Genomic DNA, 21710 nt, shown 5'->3' with positions numbered 1-21710 from the left:
TCTTTCTCTGCCCCGCCCAGAGTAAACAGGTTGAAGGAACAGGTGGTGACGCAAAGTGACTGTCTAGCTGATGAGGCCTATATTCAACAACTCTGCTTTTTCAGCAGTTTGACTAATTCCAGAGTTGTAGGCAAATGACAACCAATAGGCTACTCAGTGCCTGAATTACACCTTTTTAAAAAGATAAATAAATAAAGTGAACCAACCTGCTCCTGATGCTGCTATCAAAACGTAGTGCTTAGGCTACAGCAATGTAGGCTATCCAATACACTGTCATTTTATTTATGTTTGCTATTGGACACATTCAATAGAAGAGTTTGTTCCATTTAAGTGTTAAAAAGGACAGAATCCTCAACGCAAGAGTGCCTGGGCCTGAAAGAAATGCAGGCTAGTACACAGAAAGTTGTAGCAAATCGGAGGATGCAGGTAAACAGCTGTAAAACACAGCATAATACTGATTTCGGTTTCTACCGTGTGCTTACTTCTGCAAATCAACCCTGATCTTTAGATAAGTGCCATAAGTCATGTCCAATAATTACACTGACATCGGGCTACTACAACTTTGTGAAATAAAGCGACACCTAGTGGTAAAATAGTGCAGCGATAATTTCTGATAGTTATACTTTCATAAATCACTGAGCGTTATTAGACCATATGTAGCCTAAATTTACCCATTTAATATTTTTCCATGAATATATTTATAAACGATGATATATTTATTAAGAAAAAAGCATACTTACAAACTACTGCATAATAACAACTATACAGTTTTCACCTAATGCATTTGACATGCTGTGTATAAATAGTTAGCTATACATTTTTAAACAATATCCTCATGAAGCCATCACAAGACAACACATTATCTTGGTCTTGATCAACTACATAATACATCGGGAATGCTTGGATTTTGAGGCTTTGTTTCCCTATACCTAAGGGAGGTGTTTCAGCGACGGACACTTTGCAATGTGTTGTAATTTTGACTTCCGGACCAGTGAAGGGTCACGGTTCCGTTATTCTAGCGAAATTAGCGATTGTTCAGCGAAAATAAGACTTCCGGTTGAGCAGAATTTGCTAAATAAAAGTCGCGTAATACACAACGTGTTCTAGACCTGTTTTTTTTAGCAGATTCGGTCTTTGTAGGTACGCAAACCCGTGTATAATTGCTCAAGTTCGATTGACTTGTCAGATGAAATGGAGAATTTTGAACCTGTCGCTATCCTGAGTGTCTGCACGTAATTCTTCATAACGTACTGATTCACTAGGTGCAACACCCAAACGGGTCCGTGCAGACACTAATTACATACAGAATATCGGTCCATTTGATTTGCTTTATATCCATTTAATATGCTTTACTGTTTACAGGACACAAGACCAGAAATCAAATGCCTAACAATAAAAAATAAGCGAAACAAATGTGGTAAATGTTTTGTTTAAATTTAATTTTATTGTTCTTCATTTAATTTGCAATAAATATTTAATAGGTTTAAGAATGTGTAATTCTATTGCATGAGTAGTTTCATTGTTTCCTTATCAACAATCAGTTGTTTGTTTAGGCCTATTTAGGCTACACATAAATACTGAAGAATTAATGATACAATGCCGCAATTTAGAATGCACATTTATTAATAAAGCTAATGTTTTAACCCCAATGAACAGTGAACAGCTGGAAGACACATGCATTATATTCAAAATCTGAGGGTCAAGTCACAGTAACGTCGTACAGCACTGAAATGTAGAGTAGTTTAAAAACAGAAGAGACAGTACAAAACATGCACATGTATTAATTAAGCTGATGTTTTAACCCCATGTCAGTGGTATAAAATCAATACTTTTGTTAATCCACACAACTTCAGTAATAACGAATTTGTGGTCATCTTATGCAGATGCTTGGTCAATGATGATGACCTAACTCAGACACTGGAGTCGTAGCTCTCATCCTGCGGTGCATCCTTCAGGAACAGTGAACAGCTAGAAGACACATGCATTATATTCAAAATCTGAGGGTCAAGTCACAGTAACGTCATACAGCACTGAAAGTACAAAACGGTTAACAGTAGTTAAATATAGCAAAAGACACTACGCCTAAAATAACACTAAGGCAGTTTACCAGGTAATTCAGTAAATGGTACATAAAGTTGCCTACAGTACATTATAATTTCCAAAAAAATACATAATAATTAGCCAATTAGTGACCCAATTGGCCAAATACTTTTCTACCAACACAAGGTAATGCCATGGGGAGTTGAACCCCACCCTGGTAAAACCAGAAGTGCCACCACCAACATTTTTTGCCTTTTTGTAGGGAAAAGCAAAACCTGCATTACACACAATATGATACAATTAAGCCTAGTGTTAAGCTAATTAATGACATACATATGTAATGCAGGGAAAACGAAACCAATTAGCCTTCAAATGTAGACATTAATCAGTAAACTGAATTGTTTGTGTTTAAGCTGACATTATATGATAAGAAGCTACATGGACATAACATGCAAATGTGTGTGTGGTACCCTTTGGTAGCTTTAAAGTCAGGTTTCTACCAACATAGCCTAGTACATTATTCCGAGAGCTGAAGGACCTTACAGTGCATACAACTGGCACTAAACAAATACAATGTACTTCAGAAATGATGTCTAAATAAACTACATAGTCCATTCCTTGTCTCACCAGCTGGGAGGACCAGAGAAGCGTCATGTCTAACCTGCTAACGCAGGGAATAGGCAGTTATACACTTTCAGGCAATAATAATAATACAAATATGTGACCTGAGAGTGCTAGGCTACCACTCATGACACTCTGTACAACTTGTGGCAAGTGTCTGCATCACATAGGCCTAATTCACACTGAACCAGAGTATTGAAGAGTATTCAGATAGAAAAAGAGTATTCATATTAAGGTAGGTAATAGTATAGTATAGTATACATCGCCAGGTACGTTGCATATTTCCTTAAGTCTGTAGAATATTTAAGCCTATGCTTATGCTGGTTTCATTTAACAGGCAGACATGGATGTCTTCTATGTTCACATTAACGCTCTGGGATTTGTTTCCCTGTGACATATTATTGATTTAAGATCATAGGTGAAATGATACCGTTGTTATCATGACGTTTATCACGTTATGATCTCTATTTACATCGTCTGCCTTTATACCCAGATCTCGATGGCAAAGAATGGTCCAATAATGTCCATGTGTTGGTGTCTGACATCGAAACGCAAAAGAGCTGCTGCACTACAGGAATTCAGCAATCTTTTTCACACCACACATAGCCTGACAATTACAAAACACTTGTAACCATGTATGACTGGCCCTTCCTCCAACTGTTCCTACACCTGTTATCTTCCTATCCTGACTGTCTGGTCTTATGCCTTTTTTTCCCCTTATGGTTTCTTCTCTCTGCCCAGTTAATGCTTAGGGATGGCGGAGCACATCTACACCCAGAAGGTGGTAAACAATGCCACCATTCGAACCCTACAAAAACAATTCCTTTGCCATGCTGGAAAGTTAGAACATTGCATAGCCTACATTGTATTTTTACTCACCATACTGACCTCAAATTGTCTGCGCTGTAATTTTTTTTCACACCGCACACAGCTGACCTTTACAAAATACTGACCGTTACACTAACCATGTATGGCTTTGCGATCATACATTCTCACCATTGTCGACATAAGTATTATGTATAACTGCACATGAAAACAGAAGTTTGATAGTCTACCTCTGACCACAGCACAGGGTTACGGCACGCCAAGTGCTGGATAACATCATTTGCATTTACAATGGCTTGAGTTACAATATCAAACCAGCAATTATTCATATGGTTGAATGATAGGACAGATTTGGCGTAAAGTCTCCTTTTTCGACTAAGCCTACACACTGAGCTTTCTTGCTTCTCATTGAAATGACACCTTCCTTATAATGACGTTTATCGCGTGTTATGATCTCTTTATTTACACCGTCTGCCTTTATACCCAGATCTCGATGGCAAAGAATGGTCCAATAATGTCCATGTGTTGGTGTTCCCCTGTGATATATTATTGATTTAAGATCATAGGTCACATCAGTTGACTGATATTGCATTATGGATGTATGACACGGATTTCCTAATTACTGTTTTCTTACCTGCCCTGGGGATGATTACAATTAAAATGTCAGGAATGTGTGTAAAACGTATGGTGTCTTTACTTGCGACCACATTGAAATGCATGTTTAACCTACACAAATACACAAATCTCTCTCCCTAAACCATAAATTTATGGGGTACACGAGATCTGCCGGATCATTGTGGTTGCCTAGATCGATAGATGGGAACAGCCTGCTAATGTCCTCCAACACGGGCATTATGTGTGACATGTTGATTGTACAATTATTTTGTTGAACACAAAGCCGTAGGAGATTTAAATAGCTCTGAGGCAAATGTCGGCTCTGTGATGGGTGCGCTCTAAGGTGCTGGATAACAACACCTACATTTAAAATTGCTTGCGTTACAGCATTAAACCAGCAATTATTCATACGATTATCAAATCTGTTACAAGTTGGACAGATTTGGGGCAAAGTTTTCTTTTTCGACTAAGCCTTATATGCGCTTGCTTCCCATTTAACCCACACATTCTTGTCTGTGGTGACGGTGGAGACTGATAAGACCTTTTTAAATTTTGTGGAATACTCGGTTTTTTACTCCAGCCTTCCTCTGGCTCTGTCTCAACTTGTTCTGTTTTCATCTTTATCACAAAACTGCCTTTCTCGGGCCTAAATGTATGGGGTACATAAGGTCTGCTGGATCATTGTGGTTACCTAGATGGATAGATGAAACACCCTCTAAAATATTGTTCTATCGTATTATTTTGTTCAGCACAAAGCCGGAGTTTTACATAACTCTGAGGCAAATGTCGGCTCTGTGATGAGTGTGGTTTTAATCGCTAGACAACATCTACTTTTAAAATGGCCTTGCACCACCTTTCAACAGGTATCACCACACCCAACAGCAGGGATGTACAGTGCTACAAAATAAGAATTTGACCTCGAAACGCAAAAGAGCTGCTGCGCTACAGGAATTCAGCAATCTTTTTCACATCACACATAGCCTGACAATTACAATTATATTTTTGGAGCATGAAAACACCACAGTCTAGCCTACCCTAAAGCGTACTTACCCTTGTCCAGCAGTGTAAAGCACTTCGGACAAGGTCCTCAAAATCCTTCCCGGCCTTTTCAATTGTGCGACTCCAAGTTATGTTATTACTTGGAGCCGTAATACATACCAGGTCAGGAGTCTGTGGCATGGTGACTGCCTGTAACCTTAGCAGCAGCCCCCGGCGTGCTGTCGAACCTGAAGGTCAGACCGCTGACCGGCATGGTCACAATCCCATCTACCAGACATCGAAGATGGGAAGCCCCAAATACCATGACAAACTAAAGAAATGCATACATTTGCAAATGACAAGTCAAACAGCTCACACAACCAGTTGTCAAAAATTTAGTTTTAGTGGCAAGGCACTAATTACAATGTCTTTATTCTAAATTATAAGTCCTAAATGGAATAGTCAGACTGCAAAAACCTATAGCGATCTTCGTATGGCACCCTGATTGAAATTGCATTACTTATAACTTATCCTAACTGAAGTAGTACTAAACTTAACTTAACTCACCTGTCAATGGGTCTGGAAAGACCATCTTGTGGCAGTGACCTGTGAGCTCAGATCTCGGCCACTGCATAGGACGGTGGCGATATCCTGTACCATACATGGCGTTCATTTTTCCTTACACATGCGATGCGAGTTTTTCAAGTGAGCGTTCAGAGCAGCCACACCAAAAACGCAAAACACTGTTAAAATCATGATGGATGCATTGCTTTTTATAACTTACTGTATGTGCAATGCTTTCTCTAACATCAGTTTACTACATTAGTCTACTGCATATTTTGGGAGCATGAAAACACCACAGTCTAGTCTACCCTAAAGCGTACCCTTGTCCAGCAGTGTAAAGCACTTTCGGACAAGGTCTAACAACATGTCATCCATGCCAAAGGACACCAGACCTACACAATAGAAACCACCAGCAGGAACTGCAAAGTACACATTACTTAGAAGGCCTGTTAGACCACAATCTGGGGGGCTACTCTTGACACGGACCTTGGCCTTGATACAATGGCTGGAGGCGGTGTTGGGGGGTTCAGGTGCAGGTACGAAGCACACTGCAGAAGGTCCACCAACACAAGCATGCCTCTGTCATCACTCAAGTGGACACCGTCCCAACACCATAGGTCTGTGTTATGGTATAAGTATAAGTATATATCTCTCTCTCACTCTCTCTCTCTCTCTCTCTCTCTCTCTCTCTCTCTCACACACACACACACACACACACACTTGATGTTGTCAGTTCATGTCATAGCAACTGCATAGCCACTTGTGCATGTGAACCACCAATGTTCACACACATATGCATGCACACTCTCTCTCTCTCTCACACTCCCTCTCAAACACATACACACACACACACACTCTCTCTCTCTCTCTCTCTCTCTCTCTCTCACTCACACACACACATACACACACACACTTGATGTTGTCAGTTCATGTCATAGCAACTGCATAGCCACTTGTGCATGTGAACCACCAATGTTCACACACATATGCATGCACACTCTCTCTCTCTCACACACACACACACACACACACACACACACTTGATGTTGTCAGTTCATGTCATGGCATAGCCTCTCTCTCACTCTCTCTCTCTCTCTCTCTCTCTCTCTCTCTCTCTCTCTCTCTCACACACACACACACAAACACACTAACACACACACACAGACACTCTCTCTCTCTCTCTCTCTCACACACACACACACACACACACAGACACACTTGATGTTGTCAGCTCATGTCATGTCATAGCACTTGTGCATGTGAACCACCAATGTTCGCACACATATGCACTCTCTCTCTCTCTCTCTCTCTGTCACTCACACACACACACACTTGATGTTGTCAGTTCATGTCATGGCATAGCCTCTCTCTCACTCTCTCTCTCTCTCTCTCTCTCTCTCTCTCTCTCTCTCTCTCTCTCACACACACACACACACACACACAAAAACACACACACATACACACACTTGATGTTGTCAGTTCATGTCACTTGTGCATGTGAACCAATGCATGATATGCACACTCTCACTCTCTCTGTCACTCTCTCACACACACACAAACACACTTGATGTTATCAGTTCATGTCATGTCATCACTCTCTCTCTCACACACACACACACACACACACACACACACACACACACACACACACACTCAAGCTGATGATGTGAGGATGTCATTTCACCCCCATGTTAAGGGGGCACAAGACTTAGTTTTCTTAGCTCAACAACTTGAATGTCACTATACCATACCATTGTTTACGACGCGGTTGGCACATGATGATGCCCGTAGGCCGCCCGGGCGATTCAATCCGCATAAATTGTATATTTTCTGAAAGCTGATGATGTGAGGATGTCATTTCACCCCCATGTTGAGGGGGCACAAGACTTAGTTTTCTTAGCTCAACAACTTGAATGTCACTATACCATACCATTGCTTACGACGCGGTTGGCACATGATGATGCCCGTAGGCCGCCTGGGCGATTCAATCCGCATAAATTGTATATTTTCTGAAAGCTGATGATGTGAGGATGCCATTTCACCCCCATGTTGAGGGGGCACAAGACTTAGTTTTCTTAGCTCAACAACTTGAATGTCACTATACCATACCATTGATTGTGATGCGGTTGGCACATGATGATGCCCGTAGGCCGCCCGGGCGATTCAATCCGCATAAATTGTACATTTTCTGAAAGCTGATGATGTGAGGATGCCATTTCACCCCCATGTTGAGGGGGCACAAGACTTAGTTTTCTTAGCTCAACAACTTGAATGTCACTATACCATACCATTGATTGTGATGCGGTTGGCACATGATGATGCCCGTAGGCCGCCCGGGCGATTCAGTCGACATAAATTGTACATTTTCAGAAAGCTGATGGTGTGAGGATGCCATTTCACCCCCATGTTGAGGGGGCACAAGACTTAGTTTTCTTAGCTCAACAACTTGAATGTCACTATACCATACCATTGATTGTGATGCGGTTGGCACATGATGATGCCCGTACGCCGCCCGGGCGATTCAGTCGACATAAATTGTACATTTTCAGAAAGCTGATGATGTGAGGATGCCATTTCACCCCCATGTTGAGGGGGCACAAGACTTAGTTTTCTTAGCTCAACAACTTGAATGTCACTATACCATACCATTGATTGTGATGCGGTTGGCACATGATGATGCCCGTAGGCCGCCCGGGCGATTCAGTCGACATAAATTGTACATTTTCAGAAAGCTGATGGTGTGAGGATGCCATTTCACCCCCATGTTGAGGGGGCACAAGACTTAGTTTTCTTAGCTCAACAACTTGAATGTCACTATACCATACCATTGATTGTGATGCGGTTGGCACATGATGATGGCCGTACGCCGCCCGGGCGATTCAGTCGACATAAATTGTACATTTTCAGAAAGCTGATGATGTGAGGATGCCATTTCACCCCCATGTTAAGGGGGCACAAGACTTAGTTTTCTTAGCTCAACAACTTGAATGTCACTATACCATACCATTGTTTACGACGCGGTTGGCACATGATGATGCCCGTAGGCCGCCTGGGCGATTCAATCCGCATAAATTGTATATTTTCTGAAAGCTGATGATGTGAGGATGCCATTTCACCCCCATGTTGAGGGGGCACAAGTCTTAGTTTTCTTAGCTCAACAACTTGAATGTCACTATACCATACCATTGATTGTGATGCGGTTGGCACATGATGATGCCCGTACGCCGCCCGGGCGATTCAGTCGACATAAATTGTATATTTTCTGAAAGCTGATGATGTGAGGATGTCATTTCACCCCCATGTTGAGGGGGCACAAGACTTAGTTTTCTTAGCTCAACAACTTGAATGTCACTATACCATACCATTGTTTATGATGCGGTTGGCACATGATGATGCCCGTAGGCTGCCCGGGCGATTCAATCCGCATAAATTGTACATTTTCTGAAAGCTGATGATGTGAGGATGCCATTTCACCCCCATGTTGAGGGGGCACAAGACTTAGTTTTCTTAGCTCAACAACTTGAATGTCACTATACCATACCATTGCTTACGACGCGGTTGGCACATGATGATGCCCGTACGCCGCCCGGGCGATTCAGTAGACATAAATTGTATATTTTCTGAAAGCTGATGATGTGAGGATGCCATTTCACCCCCATGTTGAGGGGGCACAAGACTTAGTTTTCTTAGCTCAACAACTTGAATGTCACTATACCATACCATTGATTGTGATGCGGTTGGCACATGATGATGCCCGTACGCCGCCCGGGCGATTCAGTCGACATAAATTGTACATTTTCAGAAAGCTGATGATGTGAGGATGCCATTTCACCCCCATGTTGAGGGGCACAAGACTTAGTTTTCTTAGCTCAACAACTTGAATGTCACTATACCATACCATTGATTGTGATGCGGTTGGCACATGATGATGCCCGTACGCCGCCCGGGCGATTCAGTCGACATAAATTGTACATTTTCAGAAAGCTGATGATGTGAGGATGCCATTTCACCCCCATGTTGAGGGGGCACAAGACTTAGTTTTCTTAGCTCAACAACTTGAATGTCACTATACCATACCATTGATTGTGATGCGGTTGGCACATGATGATGCCCGTAGGCCGCCCGGGCGATTCAGTCGACATAAATTGTACATTTTCAGAAAGCTGATGGTGTGAGGATGCCATTTCACCCCCATGTTGAGGGGGCACAAGACTTAGTTTTCTTAGCTCAACAACTTGAATGTCACTATACCATACCATTGATTGTGATGCGGTTGGCACATGATGATGCCCGTACGCCGCCCGGGCGATTCAGTCGACATAAATTGTACATTTTCAGAAAGCTGATGATGTGAGGATGCCATTTCACCCCCATGTTGAGGGGGCACAAGACTTAGTTTTCTTAGCTCAACAACTTGAATGTCACTATACCATACCATTGATTGTGATGCGGTTGGCACATGATGATGCCCGTAGGCCGCCCGGGCGATTCAGTCGACATAAATTGTACATTTTCAGAAAGCTGATGGTGTGAGGATGCCATTTCACCCCCATGTTGAGGGGGCACAAGACTTAGTTTTCTTAGCTCAACAACTTGAATGTCACTATACCATACCATTGATTGTGATGCGGTTGGCACATGATGATGCCCGTACGCCGCCCGGGCGATTCAGTCGACATAAATTGTACATTTTCAGAAAGCTGATGATGTGAGGATGCCATTTCACCCCCATGTTGAGGGGGCACAAGACTTAGTTTTCTTAGCTCAACAACTTGAATGTCACTATACCATACCATTGATTGTGATGCGGTTGGCACATGATGATGCCCGTACGCCGCCCGGGCGATTCAGTCGACATAAATTGTACATTTTCAGAAAGCTGATGATGTGAGGATGCCATTTCACCCCCATGTTGAGGGGGCACAAGACTTAGTTTTCTTAGCTCAACAACTTGAATGTCACTATACCATACCATTGATTGTGATGCGGTTGGCACATGATGATGCCCGTAGGCCGCCCGGGCGATTCAGTCGACATAAATTGTACATTTTCAGAAAGCTGATGGTGTGAGGATGCCATTTCACCCCCATGTTGAGGGGGCACAAGACTTAGTTTTCTTAGCTCAACAACTTGAATGTCACTATACCATACCATTGATTGTGATGCGGTTGGCACATGATGATGGCCGTACGCCGCCCGGGCGATTCAGTCGACATAAATTGTACATTTTCAGAAAGCTGATGATGTGAGGATGCCATTTCACCCCCATGTTAAGGGGGCACAAGACTTAGTTTTCTTAGCTCAACAACTTGAATGTCACTATACCATACCATTGTTTACGACGCGGTTGGCACATGATGATGCCCGTAGGCCGCCTGGGCGATTCAATCCGCATAAATTGTATATTTTCTGAAAGCTGATGATGTGAGGATGCCATTTCACCCCCATGTTGAGGGGGCACAAGTCTTAGTTTTCTTAGCTCAACAACTTGAATGTCACTATACCATACCATTGATTGTGATGCGGTTGGCACATGATGATGCCCGTACGCCGCCCGGGCGATTCAGTCGACATAAATTGTATATTTTCTGAAAGCTGATGATGTGAGGATGTCATTTCACCCCCATGTTGAGGGGGCACAAGACTTAGTTTTCTTAGCTCAACAACTTGAATGTCACTATACCATACCATTGTTTATGATGCGGTTGGCACATGATGATGCCCGTAGGCTGCCCGGGCGATTCAATCCGCATAAATTGTACATTTTCTGAAAGCTGATGATGTGAGGATGCCATTTCACCCCCATGTTGAGGGGGCACAAGACTTAGTTTTCTTAGCTCAACAACTTGAATGTCACTATACCATACCATTGCTTACGACGCGGTTGGCACATGATGATGCCCGTACGCCGCCCGGGCGATTCAGTAGACATAAATTGTATATTTTCTGAAAGCTGATGATGTGAGGATGCCATTTCACCCCCATGTTGAGGGGGCACAAGACTTAGTTTTCTTAGCTCAACAACTTGAATGTCACTATACCATACCATTGATTGTGATGCGGTTGGCACATGATGATGCCCGTACGCCGCCCGGGCGATTCAGTCGACATAAATTGTACATTTTCAGAAAGCTGATGATGTGAGGATGCCATTTCACCCCCATGTTGAGGGGGCACAAGACTTAGTTTTCTTAGCTCAACAACTTGAATGTCACTATACCATACCATTGATTGTGATGCGGTTGGCACATGATGATGCCCGTACGCCGCCCGGGCGATTCAGTCGACATAAAGTGTACATTTTCAGAAAGCTGATGATGTGAGGATGCCATTTCACCCCCATGTTGAGGGGGCACAAGACTTAGTTTTCTTAGCTCAACAACTTGAATGTCACTATACCATACCATTGATTGTGATGCGGTTGGCACATGATGATGCCCGTAGGCCGCCCGGGCGATTCAGTCGACATAAATTGTACATTTTCAGAAAGCTGATGGTGTGAGGATGCCATTTCACCCCCATGTTGAGGGGGCACAAGACTTAGTTTTCTTAGCTCAACAACTTGAATGTCACTATACCATACCATTGATTGTGATGCGGTTGGCACATGATGATGCCCGTACGCCGCCCGGGCGATTCAGTCGACATAAATTGTACATTTTCAGAAAGCTGATGATGTGAGGATGCCATTTCACCCCCATGTTGAGGGGGCACAAGACTTAGTTTTCTTAGCTCAACAACTTGAATGTCACTATACCATACCATTGATTGTGATGCGGTTGGCACATGATGATGCCCGTAGGCCGCCCGGGCGATTCAATCCGCATAAATTGTACATTTTCTGAAAGCTGATGATGTGAGGATGCCATTTCACCCCCATGTTGAGGGGGCACAAGACTTAGTTTTCTTAGCTCAACAACTTGAATGTCACTATACCATACCATTGATTGTGATGCGGTTGGCACATGATGATGCCCGTAGGCCGCCCGGGCGATTCAGTCAACATAAATTGTACATTTTCTGAAAGCTGATGATGTGAGGATGCCATTTCACCCCCATGTTGAGGGGGCACAAGACTTAGTTTTCTTAGCTCAACAACTTGAATGTCACTATACCATACCATTGCTTACGACGCGGTTGGCACATGATGATGCCCGTACGCCGCCCGGGCGATTCAGTCGACATAAATTGTACATTTTCAGAAAGCTGATGATGTGAGGATGCCATTTCACCCCCATGTTGAGGGGGCACAAGACTTAGTTTTCTTAGCTCAACAACTTGAATGTCACTATACCATACCATTGCTTACGACGCGGTTGGCACATGATGATGCCCGTACGCCGCCCGGGCGATTCAGTCGACATAAATTGTATATTTTCTGAAAGCTGATGATGTGAGGATGTCATTTCACCCCCATGTTGAGGGGGCACAAGACTTAGTTTTCTCAGCTCAACAACTTGAATGTCACTATACCATACCATTGATTGTGATGCGGTTGGCACATGATGATGCCCGTAGGCCGCCCGGGCGATTCAATCCGCATAAATTGTACATTTTCTGAAAGCTGATGATGTGAGGATGCCATTTCACCCCCATGTTGAGGGGGCACAAGACTTAGTTTTCTTAGCTCAACAACTTGAATGTCACTATACCATACCATTGATTGTGATGCGGTTGGCACATGATGATGCCCGTAGGCCGCCCGGGCGATTCAGTCGACATAAATTGTACATTTTCAGAAAGCTGATGGTGTGAGGATGCCATTTCACCCCCATGTTGAGGGGGCACAAGACTTAGTTTTCTTAGCTCAACAACTTGAATGTCACTATACCATACCATTGATTGTGATGCGGTTGGCACATGATGATGCCCGTACGCCGCCCGGGCGATTCAGTCGACATAAATTGTACATTTTCAGAAAGCTGATGATGTGAGGATGCCATTTCACCCCCATGTTGAGGGGGCACAAGACTTAGTTTTCTTAGCTCAACAACTTGAATGTCACTATACCATACCATTGATTGTGATGCGGTTGGCACATGATGATGCCCGTAGGCCGCCCGGGCGATTCAATCCGCATAAATTGTACATTTTCTGAAAGCTGATGATGTGAGGATGCCATTTCACCCCCATGTTGAGGGGGCACAAGACTTAGTTTTCTTAGCTCAACAACTTGAATGTCACTATACCATACCATTGTTTACGACGCGGTTGGCACATGATGATGCCCGTAGGCCGCCTGGGCGATTCAGTCCGCATAAATTGTATATTTTCTGAAAGCTGATGATGTGAGGATGCCATTTCACCCCCATGTTGAGGGGGCACAAGTCTTAGTTTTCTTAGCTCAACAACTTGAATGTCACTATACCATACCATTGATTGTGATGCGGTTGGCACATGATGATGCCCGTACGCCGCCCGGGCGATTCAGTCGACATAAATTGTATATTTTCTGAAAGCTGATGATGTGAGGATGTCATTTCACCCCCATGTTGAGGGGGCACAAGACTTAGTTTTCTTAGCTCAACAACTTGAATGTCACTATACCATACCATTGTTTATGATGCGGTTGGCACATGATGATGCCCGTAGGCTGCCCGGGCGATTCAATCCGCATAAATTGTACATTTTCTGAAAGCTGATGATGTGAGGATGCCATTTCACCCCCATGTTGAGGGGGCACAAGTCTTAGTTTTCTTAGCTCAACAACTTGAATGTCACTATACCATACCATTGATTGTGATGCGGTTGGCACATGATGATGCCCGTACGCCGCCCGGGCGATTCAGTCGACATAAATTGTATATTTTCTGAAAGCTGATGATGTGAGGATGTCATTTCACCCCCATGTTGAGGGGGCACAAGACTTAGTTTTCTTAGCTCAACAACTTGAATGTCACTATACCATACCATTGTTTATGATGCGGTTGGCACATGATGATGCCCGTAGGCTGCCCGGGCGATTCAATCCGCATAAATTGTACATTTTCTGAAAGCTGATGATGTGAGGATGCCATTTCACCCCCATGTTGAGGGGGCACAAGACTTAGTTTTCTTAGCTCAACAACTTGAATGTCACTATACCATTCCATTGCTTGTGATGTGGTTGGCACATTATGATGCCCGTACGCCGCCCGGGCGATTCAGTAGACATAAATTGTATATTTTCTGAAAGCTGATGATGTGAGGATGCCATTTCACCCCCATGTTGAGGGGGCACAAGACTTAGTTTTCTTAGCTCAACAACTTGACAACAATGTCTAATTAATTAACAACCTAATAAACAATAAATAATACTATACAAATCATAACACATAAGAAGCTTCATAAACTAAACGTATTTTTGAACATTTAACCAGTTTTTTCCTAATAAATTATTTATTTCACATTTATAATATTTATAATTATTTATTTCATATTCACATGTTATAGGGTTAGTCAAATCAAAAGTTTGTTTCATTATTCTGAACGATCTCCATTAAACCCAATGTGGTTAGCGGGACTTTTATTTTGAAAAAATGGCTAACTCTTAGCCGCCTTTGCTAGCAATAGATACATCCGGCACGAACATTCTATTTTCGCTAGGTTCACGCTGCTAAGGGTCACGCTTGTAAGATAAGGTGGTGTAGAGGGACCATTCATTCTGTCCGATCAAGAAAATAAATATCCTTCCTAAGCATGATTAGAACCGTTTTGCGAACTAGTGGCGCCCTGTTAAAGGTAAGAAGGGAACATTTCCATCAGGTTTGTTGACTATTACATTGAAAAGCAATGCTAGCCGGCTAACTTCAATCTGTAACGTTGACGTTAGCTGCCCAAACCTCCTGGTCAGTGACAACTGCTCTGTCATATGATGTCCTAGTGGAAGACCTTTTCAGATAGAAACGTCGAAATTAGTTTACTTTACTTTGATATTCATAATCGCATTGATAACACATGAGGTCTTCAGTACTGAACTTCATCGCTGCACTTAACGTTATTACTTAACGTGAATGCTGGTATTTTAGTCAGTGCGTCACGTAAACGTAACTTCTCAAGAACCTGTCAACTGTGGGTCTGGTTAATGCCTGTGGTGGACTGTTAGTGGTCTGGTCCGATTACATTGCATCATCACATTACATCACCATCGGCTATGGGTCTGACTTGGCGTCGTGAAATTGCAAATGATTGAGTCCAAATAATTGAAAACTCGCAAGATATTACCTAGTCTGTTACATCGTAACGCTTGTGGCATAGGCTACCCGGCAAGAACAGTGTTCCCTTCAACATAATCTTGGGCAGCAACATCATCTCTGAAAAGAGAATATTGTTTTGTGACCGACCGAATAAGACTGGTTAACTGGCTGTCCTCAGCTGTTGCCCTTGAAGTTGTGCCACAGACAGCAGATACACTGCTCTGTTTCTTTCAATACATCCTTTAGTATGTGTCAATACTTAATTAAATGTAAAGTGATGATGGGCTTATAATGTACAACAGAAAGAGTATGTTTAACTGAAAGAAATGCTCCAAAATGAGACTTTCCATCTCTTATGCAGGAAGTTATGACATGAGGTCAGAGGTATGACCACCTCCTCCTTATGTCAAGACCTCCTCCTACCTCGTGTCAACTGTCTGACCCTCCTTGGTCATGTTAACACTTTCAAACCTCATTCCCTCGAACATCCTCCTCTGTGAACATGTGCTGTGATATGACTGGATAATCTGGCCCTTGTGTAAGACATCTGACCTGGTCTTTGTGTCCTCTCTGCAGCACTCTGGACGGAGTGTACCAGGTCTGTGGACTCCAGTGCAGCAGCGATGGGCCTCCAGCCTCCCCATGAACACTGTGATGCTGTTTGTCCCTCAGCAGGAGGCCTGGGTGGTGGAGAGGATGGGCCGCTTCCATAGGATCCTAGAGCCGGTAGGGTTTTCACCCATCCTGTGTTGCAGAATACAATTATGTGTGATTTTGGATGAAATTTGCATTTGGATCTGTTGAGTTCCCCGAACTACATTCAGTTATGCACAGTGAAAAATTCAATTGTGCCAGTCGTACGGAATCTAATGAGCTCATTAGGTGACTGGTATCATGCTGTCATCTATCATCTCTCTATGTTTATTCCCCTCATTGCTCTTTCACTTTTCCCCTTATTCAGTTCTTCCTCTTATTTATTTATTTTTTCGTTTAACTTCTCTATTTCACATGCAACTCTCCTTACTCGACAAAGCCAAGGTAAAAAGGTTTGGAAAAAAATTGAAACTGTTTTCCATGCTGGGTCATCTTTAATGCATGATTTCTTCCATTTCTGCAGGGATTAAACTTCTTAATTCCGATCCTGGATAGAGTCCGCTATGTGCAGAGCTTAAAAGAGATAGTGATTGATGTGCCGGAACAGTCTGCTGTGTCACTAGGTGAGGAGAGCACCTTTTAACTCCTAGAAACCAACTTACAAATAAAGTATCTTCATGGTGTTAACTAGAGCTCTTCTCCATTTTAGATAACGTTACTCTACAGATAGATGGAGTTTTGTACCTCAGGATATTGGACCCCTTTAAGGTAAGTTTATTTAGCCTAATCCCCTTACTCCTCTATTTTAAAGGCTTTTGGAGTATGCAGTGTGTAACTAAATATGGGGCCACACATTGATTTCAGGTTTTTAATCATGGAAGTTGAAAAAGCAAGTGCACCATAAACATGAAACCTGAATTTGTTTTTTTTATATAATGTGGTAAAGAATGCATATTACTGAGCTGCTTCATCAAATAATCCACATCAGTGTTTCCCACAGAATTTAATTGTATTTATGGTGGTAGGTGAAAGGGGGGGGGGGGTGTTGAGCAAACATTCCGTGTCGGAGTCAATAAAATTAATAGCTTATAGTACTACTTGCCTTGCACGAGAAGTTGATATTGACGAGTAGCTTTAACGTTATAGTGGGCTAAACTCGACAACCCAACAGTATTCTAACGTTAGCGAAGGGATACTGCTTCTTATATGCTTGCACATAACTTAATTAGAGAGAGAGAGAGATGAAATGAAAGGATTTCATCCCATATGAATTAGTACAACATAGAAAATCATTGTGTGGTGGTCAATGTTGATATTGCATTGGGCCGCCACAAATAAGTCAATGTATGGGAAACACTGCACAAGAACATAGCCATGTAACAGTGCAAGATGGCTGTAAGTAACCTTTATAGTATTTTTCATGCAGACCCTTGTCTTGTGTCTCTTTTCCAGGCCAGTTATGGAGTGGAAGATCCAGAGTACGCTGTCACCCAGCTGGCACAGACTACCATGAGATCAGAGCTGGGAAAGCTGACCTTGGACAAAGTCTTCAGGGTATGAATATTTAGGTGTATTACCAGGTAGTAGTGGGTCGTCACCGGTTCCTATTGCTAGTGTGAATACAAAAGAAAAAAGGCTCCTGGGGGCGGGTAGTTCTTAGAACAGAATTCGCAGTGGGCTGTTCGTAGAACTGTGTTCTTAGAACTGCCATGTCCGAATACACCTATAGGTTTTTTGAGCCAGTAGAATTAATCAGAAATTGTGTTGATGTGTCAGCGCAGTCCAATGTCATTTCATTTACTTTTTTTCCCCTCACGGGCCATAGGAAAGGGAGTCGCTGAACTCCAACATCGTCCACTCGATTAACCAGGCGTCGGACGACTGGGGTATCCGCTGTCTGCGATACGAGATCAAAGACATCCACGTGCCCCAGCGGGTCAAAGACTCCATGCAGCTGCAGGCAAGTGTGGCACAAGCGCACTCGGATCTCTACAGATTTCACAAATTCAAGCCTCTTCAAAGTTCAAAGGATTTTCTCATAAACATTGTGTCTTAAGTCCCTTTTGTCGTGTGTGTGCTTGTGTATTTGTGTGTGTGTGTGCGTGTGCGTGTGTACGTGTATTAGGTGGAAGCCGAGCGGAAGAAGAGGGCTACTGTGTTAGAGTCCGAGGGACACAGAGAAGCGGCCATTAATGTGGCCGAGGGAAGCAAGCAGGCGCAGATCCTTGCCTCAGAGGCCGAGAAAGCCGAAATGATCAACAGAGCTGCTGGTGCGTTTGTGCCTTGTGACTGACCATCTCTGCAGGACCTCTGGCTGCAGGGACAGATAGCATATCACCATTGCATCATTAATTGCTTCACTTTCTGTTCTTAATTTTCATGTGTGTGTTATCCATCCAAACCTCCTAGTAATATTGTCCCTTTTGGTCTGTCAGTTTATTGGAATCCGTGAATACACAGTGTAGTTTGTGATTATTGTTCAAAAGTACCATAAGGGTTATCAAGCCTCGTTCATGTCAGTATTAATTTCAAAGATATCCATGTCAAGCTTCTTGACAAAATCCTCGTCTCTTCGCAATGTTTTCCCAGGTCAAGCCAATGCTGTGCTGGCCAAAGCAGAAGCCAAGGCTAAAGCCATCCATCTATTGTCTGAAGCCCTCACCTTACAGGTAGCACACATATATTAGAATACATTGATATAATGCATGCAGGTCAATTTAGTTAAAGTTTATAAGTGATTGTTAGCTATCTTAGTATTTGACTGGAAATGAAATGTTGTATTTTTGCCTTTTTATTTGTTTACCCAAAATGAATGTAAATGGTACATTTTAGAGCCTGAGTGATATGGGATTTTAAAGACCGATATTGAAGGATTTCAAAACCGATAAACGATTAAATCAGCCAATATTCAGTGAAAAAATGTGTTCTAATATTTAGCATATTAAAAAGTTCTGATGAGGGTGGGATATAATAGGCCTAACTATCTGGTATCAAAGCTAAGCTAGCTAAAATTATAGTGCTGTTGTTAAGCTACTCGGTATAACTGTGTTTATGTTTTACAAATACACCAAAAATCAAGTTAGCCTCCCCCACTCAACCAATGCTAACTTATTTTACTGTTGGACATAACATTAAGCTGGAAAGACGATACTCGAAATGTAGATGAAGGATCACCCTTTGGCTGTCCTTTACTTAATTTAAAAATAAATATAGGCCGTTATTAACAATAGATTTGCAAATATATTGGTGGATAATATCGGCACGCTGATTTATCGGTCGGGCTCTAGTACATTTTGAAAAATATTTAACAAATATAAGACCTATTTTATGAGGCTGGCAGTTATTTTCATTCTGTTCATTTGTCTTGTTTACGTCCGCCTTGGCCTTTACAGATCTATCATTGAAATGTGTTTGTTTTGAATGTTTGTTCCTGAGCTGATAAATCAATATAAATCCAATTTGACAGCCAGATGTCATTGATTAGTATTGTACAGGAAAGTGACCTCATTCCAAATATTCCGGTCTCTGTCCTACCTAACAGATTTTCATTGATCTGGTGATGATGATGCGGCTGTGTGAAATACTGATCCATGCACTGTATGTTCCCTGGTTCTCCGCAGAATGGGAATGCCGCTGCGTCCTACACTGTGGCTGAGCAGTACGTCTCGGCCTTCTCCAAACTGGCCAAAGAGTCCAACACCATCCTCCTGCCCTCCAACTCTGGGGACGTCACTGGCATGGTCACACAGGTAAAACGACATCCACTCAACCACCCACCAATTTTCTTAAAATGAGTGGACCCCCCTTCTTTCGATGGAGCAAAACTGATTCCCAGGTTCACAGGTCTCTCCCAACTGTCAGTTGATCTGATAAGGGGACAAATTCGCCAACATGATTGTTTGTTGGAAGTGTTACCTGATGAGTCAGATTTCCCAATTTAAATAGTCCATTGACTTTCCTCAATCCATTTACCTTTCTTTCTCTCTCTCACTCTCACTCTCTCTCTCTCAGGCTATGAGTATCTACAGTACCCTCATTAAGCAGAACCGAAGTCCAGTAGCACAGCTGACAACCTCAGGGGCACCAGACACAGCATCAGCAGACAACACGGCCCAGAAAGAGAATGGCACATCTCAACCTCCTCTCCAGTAGAGGGCGCATGCCCCAGCCAGAAACTCACACTGACTCAAATACACAAGCTATTCTATTTGGCATCAGGGCCGAGGAGGCGACTGTGGAATTGATTCACCCGATTCTCCACATTTGTGTCTCTTCAAAGCCCACTCAGGACCTGATGGTGGAGCTTTGCTAAGTTCTCCTGTTATGATACAGGTTGTTGATGAACTTATATGCACTCTAAGTTGGGGGGTGGGGGTGGCTAAATAAAGATAGTTACACACATGGGAGAAGAATACAATGAAGATATAATGACATTGTCAGCCTTAACCGTGAGGATGAGAATTATTGTCTGAATTTTGTTTTTTTTTTTGTTTTTTTTTTATTTACATGGTCTGTTAGCCATCATATTTGCGAAATTGTAGGTTACAGTCATCTTCCCTTTTCTTTGGCCAGCTTTCAAATGCAAATACTTTGGGAACAATTGGATTCATGGCTTTCATTTACAGAATAGGAGTATCTGATAACATCCTATGGAAGTGGCCCCTGCAGTTGTTAGAGTCCCTGTGTCTTGACAATCTCAGTGAAGATTATGTGATGGAAATAATGCATCCCAGATACGCCCATAAAAGGCCCATAGAGGACTTTGCCATTTTTATCCAGCTATGGACCCAATGTAATTACACCAATGTGTTGACCCACATTTTTGAATGTTGTGAGTGAAGGGAATGGGTAAAATAGCCTTGGGCTTTGTTTATTTAATAATCTGAGGTTTAGAGTACTGGTATATCTTTTTAAGAAGTCCCACCAGATCAAGGCACAGTGTCACACAAAGCACTTGAGAATTTGTATTTGGAAGGAGAAAAAATAAAAACAGTATGGAAATTAGTGCATTTGTTTTGTATCTGCAAGATATGCTATTGACCGCATAAATCAAGGCAATTGATCTAACATCCAATACACACACACTCGCAGTATCCCATGTTGTTTTATTGCATGCTATACAAAGAGTTATAAAATGCAAATTATAATATTTTATAATATTAAACAGAGAATGAGCTTGATATTTTTGAGTTTTGAAAGTTTATTTAGATTGAGTAGGGTTTCAAAATCTATGTTCCGTTGTTCTTTAAGGTTGAGAACAACTGTGATCTGACAAAATGTCAGCTAGCTCATCAACAG

At 42.5% G+C, this 21710-nt stretch overlaps 1 protein-coding gene across 1 annotated transcript; it reads left to right on the top strand.

The window, feature by feature from the left end:
* Positions 1 to 927: 927 nt before the first annotated feature.
* Positions 928 to 21416, top strand: stoml2 (stomatin (EPB72)-like 2). Its single transcript, XM_042060494.1, has 11 exons — positions 928 to 998; positions 15245 to 15363; positions 16395 to 16544; positions 16936 to 17035; positions 17122 to 17180; positions 17865 to 17966; positions 18238 to 18372; positions 18538 to 18682; positions 19002 to 19081; positions 20033 to 20161; positions 20424 to 21416. Exons 2-11 carry the CDS (start codon positions 15322 to 15324, stop codon positions 20562 to 20564), a joined length of 1083 nt encoding a protein of 360 aa, XP_041916428.1. The 5' UTR covers positions 928 to 998; positions 15245 to 15321; the 3' UTR covers positions 20565 to 21416.
* The last annotated feature ends 294 nt before the right edge of the window (positions 21417 to 21710 follow it).

The sequence above is a fragment of the Alosa sapidissima genome, chromosome 13 (assembly GCF_018492685.1).
Source record: "Alosa sapidissima isolate fAloSap1 chromosome 13, fAloSap1.pri, whole genome shotgun sequence".
In the NCBI taxonomy this organism is placed as follows: Eukaryota; Metazoa; Chordata; class Actinopteri; order Clupeiformes; family Clupeidae; genus Alosa; species Alosa sapidissima.
This window is presented reverse-complemented; position numbering and strand designations above follow the sequence as displayed.

Excerpts from the sequence above, each read along its gene's own strand:
- stoml2 (XM_042060494.1), top strand. The coding sequence starts at position 15,322 with ATGATTAGAACCGTTTTGCGAACTAGTGGCGCCCTGTTAAAG. Across the intron at positions 17,181-17,864 it reads GGATATTGGACCCCTTTAAG|GCCAGTTATGGAGTGGAAGA; the intron begins GTAAGTTTATTT and ends TCTCTTTTCCAG. Across the intron at positions 20,162-20,423 it reads TCACTGGCATGGTCACACAG|GCTATGAGTATCTACAGTAC; the intron begins GTAAAACGACAT and ends TCTCTCTCTCAG.